General features: G+C 46.4%; 8 protein-coding genes across 8 annotated transcripts; 3 read left to right on the top strand and 5 right to left on the bottom strand.

Moving 5' to 3' along the window:
* On the bottom strand, positions 1-328 carry T310_6275 (uncharacterized protein; the record flags this gene model as incomplete). The annotated part of the gene is made up of 1 exon (XM_013470902.1): positions 1-328. A coding segment is annotated over one exon (328 nt), but the record flags the coding sequence as incomplete, so codon positions are not given.
* Positions 329-588: 260 nt separating this feature from the next.
* Positions 589-867, bottom strand: T310_6274 (uncharacterized protein; the record flags this gene model as incomplete). Its single annotated transcript, XM_013470901.1, has 1 exon — positions 589-867. A coding segment is annotated over one exon (279 nt), but the record flags the coding sequence as incomplete, so codon positions are not given.
* Positions 868-1,031: 164 nt separating this feature from the next.
* On the bottom strand, positions 1,032-1,370 carry T310_6272 (uncharacterized protein; the record flags this gene model as incomplete). The annotated part of the gene is made up of 1 exon (XM_013470900.1): positions 1,032-1,370. A coding segment is annotated over one exon (339 nt), but the record flags the coding sequence as incomplete, so codon positions are not given.
* Positions 1,211-1,501, top strand: T310_6271 (uncharacterized protein; the record flags this gene model as incomplete). Its single annotated transcript, XM_013470899.1, has 1 exon — positions 1,211-1,501. A coding segment is annotated over one exon (291 nt), but the record flags the coding sequence as incomplete, so codon positions are not given.
* T310_6270 (uncharacterized protein) lies at positions 1,223-1,507 on the bottom strand (the record flags this gene model as incomplete). Its single annotated transcript, XM_013470898.1, has 1 exon — positions 1,223-1,507. A coding segment is annotated over one exon (285 nt), but the record flags the coding sequence as incomplete, so codon positions are not given.
* A 25-nt stretch (positions 1,508-1,532) lies between these two features.
* T310_6268 (uncharacterized protein) lies at positions 1,533-2,027 on the top strand (the record flags this gene model as incomplete). Its single annotated transcript, XM_013470897.1, has 1 exon — positions 1,533-2,027. A coding segment is annotated over one exon (495 nt), but the record flags the coding sequence as incomplete, so codon positions are not given.
* On the top strand, positions 1,669-2,049 carry T310_6267 (uncharacterized protein; the record flags this gene model as incomplete). The annotated part of the gene is made up of 1 exon (XM_013470896.1): positions 1,669-2,049. A coding segment is annotated over one exon (381 nt), but the record flags the coding sequence as incomplete, so codon positions are not given.
* A 938-nt stretch (positions 2,050-2,987) lies between these two features.
* T310_6265 (uncharacterized protein) lies at positions 2,988-3,272 on the bottom strand (the record flags this gene model as incomplete). The annotated part of the gene is made up of 1 exon (XM_013470895.1): positions 2,988-3,272. A coding segment is annotated over one exon (285 nt), but the record flags the coding sequence as incomplete, so codon positions are not given.
* Between the last annotated feature and the right edge of the window lie 42 nt (positions 3,273-3,314).

Raw genomic sequence — 3,314 nt, 5'->3', positions numbered from 1 at the left:
GATAATATCCATTTGACAAGCATAGATTCTTCAGTGGTAGTGAGCTTTTGCTGTTTGGTGTTGCATCTACGCGTGCAGTACGCCCGCGTAGGCGGTGGTAGAGTGTTGGATGTGGCACATTATATGCCTGTGCAGCAGCCCGTATGCTTTTAAATTGACCATCATTGAAAGCTTTAATTGCAAGCAAGATACGGCCCTCTTGATGAACTGCTGAATCTGCTGTTTTGCGTGGCATTTTGGTGGTTGAAGTTGATGAGCGCGTCGCGTAGTTTGGTGGGGTGTTTCGCTCGGTGATCTGTTTCGCTCGGTGATTGATTACGTTACCATCTCACACTGAGCATAGAGTTTCTTACTCATATTCGAGACGTTATTCGATTGGATGGTGACGTCTGTGTCCGTTGATGACTGCCCCGGACTGCCGTAATTGGTCATGTTTTCCAGCTCGTATTCAGCTCTCTTACACTCGAACTCCATCCCTCTTCCGGCAGAGAAACCATGTCCTAAATCCTCGCCAAGGCAAAGAATTCAATATGGAATAGACCGCAATCGGTAATTTTACCAAGAGGGCAAAAAAGGAACAGATTGATATCATGTCCTATCCGATGCCGATGCGAGAAACAGACAAAACCCAAACCAGAAACCCATCCATCCAGAACAAACGACAGAAAGAACCAAGACACATCTGTCTTGGATTGCAGTACCGCGTCCAATGGATTTGATGGAATATGCTAAAGATAGAAAAACGCGTTTACTTGGTAGGCCTAATTGCTTTTTTTTCAGCTTCCACGCCCTTTCTCCCTCCCTGCCTCCCCGCATGACGTACTTACGTGGCTCTGATGGAGAAACAGGGATGTTCATCTTGGGGGTTTATTTCATAAGGCGACCAGTCATTTCTTGAGATCTTACTTTCCCCGCATTGATGCCCAGCCCTTGGGAATGCCTGACGCTTGCTGCTGGGTGCATGCGACGAGTCCGATCTCCGAGCATGCTAGGAAATTGCCTGCCCCGGATTTTGGGAGCCTCAGCAAGCTTCAAAGTATCTCTTCAAGTGATCTAAATCCTGGACCAGGCCCGGGTTTGTCAATCATATGACACTTCGCCACTGCACGTCTCACGTTGAACTTTCTCAATCGGGAAATACTACAGCTCACAGCCTCTCTCCAAGGGGCCAAGAAAGGTTGCTCAGCATAGTAAGCGACCAGATACATGAGCAATATATTATCTAACAGCAGGCAGGCCCGTGATCGAAGATTGGTCCGTTTTGGCATATCCCTTGGCTCTGGGAGGCCGAGTACAGCTGGAAGATGCACTCGACTTCTATTCCGGGCCCAGCATCCCTGAGATAGCCTATGGTCGTAGAGACAGCGACCTCAGAATGAGACATTATGCATGGGCAGCCATGGAAGGAAGAAAACTCTGCGCTCAGCTTGATCCAGCTCGACTGCCTGATGGCTATGTCGGAAATGGCGGCTGGTTTTCTAGTTGTGTCGAAGATATATAAAGGCTGTCAATGGAAGGCTTCTCTGCTTTGAATCTATAGCATATCAACATCCTCATCTATTACACAGACACCTACAAACAACCTCAGCTCTAGCAAGACATTCCTGACTTTTACGTCAACCAACAAACAAACCAACAAATCAGCCAACATGAAGACCTTCTTCCTGACCTCTTCTCTCCTTCTTATTGCCTCCCATCTGGTGGCATCTTCCCCCGTTGCTAACAGCAACCCCCCGCCGGCTCCCATCTGCGGCACCTGCAACCCTCTCTCGGGCCAGAACAGCTGCGACCCGACGACGTCGTGTATCAACACAGGCAAAAACTTCCACTGTGCCTGCCGCGCGGGCTACAAGGCCTCCGAGGACAACGACAACGTCAGCCAGCAGTTCCGTCTGCAGGTGCCCAACTACGAGTTCCTCGTCTTCACGCCTGAAAACACTGTCTGCGACACGCTCTGTGACCATCCGTACGATGGCACTGCTACGCTGTGCACCGAGGTCCCGATCTATTCCGATTGCGTGGCCTGATCGATTTGACTCATTTGATTGATCTGTGGCCTGGATTTCCACTATGTGGGATTGAAAAGCTCTGACGTTCTTGGGGTCGCATTTCTGTTCCAGAACATGACCAAGTTTTTCTATGGACAAAAAAAAATCTATTGTGTGGACCAGCCCATAGGAAGGTGTGGTGTGTTGTATTTATTTATTTATACATATAGCCATTCATTCATTCATTTCCACTAGCTAATTGATTTTTATTAAGTTAACCTCACAATGCAAATCCAAATCCAACCCAGACAACCTATAGCATAGATTAGTGAAATGAAAGGCGATATAACCTTGAATAAAGCTAAGTCTCCAACGTCCTTTCACAGCCGTTGATGAGTAGTAGTCGCAAGAAGCACCTCGAATACGCATGCAGCTCTCTAGCGCCAAATCATCAGGCTCAACTTCCTAATTAGGAAATCCCGATGGTAACCCTATCCTGTCCTATCCTTGAACAGGAACGAACGCATGCATGCATATGAAAAGAAAGCATGAAAGCTTTTTGTCCAACTAGTTAGTAAAAAAATTGCCATTTACTATACAAAACCGGTGGAGTGGTAAAAAATGAAATACAGACGGAACATTAGACAGCTGCCTGCAGCATAAAAGATGGGCTATTAATATTAATGGATGAAGTCACTGACTCGGTTCTCTATTAATAAATACTCCGTGTGATATCGTCCGGTTTAAGTACTAATAGCTGTTAACTATACCATTATAATAAGAGCCTCGGTCTTAGCTTATAATTTGGACGTAGGTACGGTGTACCTAAGTCATCTTGGGCCCTAGACTTAAGCATCCTAACTAGCTACCTAGCAGGATCTCTACTCTCTTCCTCACGTGGAGGAATAGGATAGATAGACTCTATCCAGTCTAGTTTATTTATTGGATTAATGTTCCTTGGGAATCTATCTGCAGGCGATAGAGGAGTTACGTCAGGACTTAACAGTAACGTAATCCACCACCGAGCTGCGCGGACCACCGAGCTGCGCGGTCCCCGAGAAAAAAATTCAACCACCAACACAACCGTAAATCTTGAAGCATTTTGCAACCAAATTTAATGAATTTGACTATATAAAGAAGGAGACTGTTTACTAGGGCATTTAAGCCGATTATGGCCTGTTTGATTGCAATTACTGCATCTTGGTGGCCTTCGAGTCCGTGGTCTAGATGATTCCTGTAGTTGCTCCTCATGCTCTTGAGCTTTTTGCTGTCCTTCAGCACCTGTCAAGCTACCACCAGTTGCTATAAAGTATCTTGATGCCTCTC

The sequence above is a fragment of the Rasamsonia emersonii genome (genome assembly GCF_000968595.1).
Source record: "Rasamsonia emersonii CBS 393.64 chromosome Unknown ctg1118621760390, whole genome shotgun sequence".
Classification (NCBI taxonomy): domain Eukaryota; kingdom Fungi; phylum Ascomycota; class Eurotiomycetes; order Eurotiales; family Trichocomaceae; genus Rasamsonia; species Rasamsonia emersonii.
This window is presented reverse-complemented; position numbering and strand designations above follow the sequence as displayed.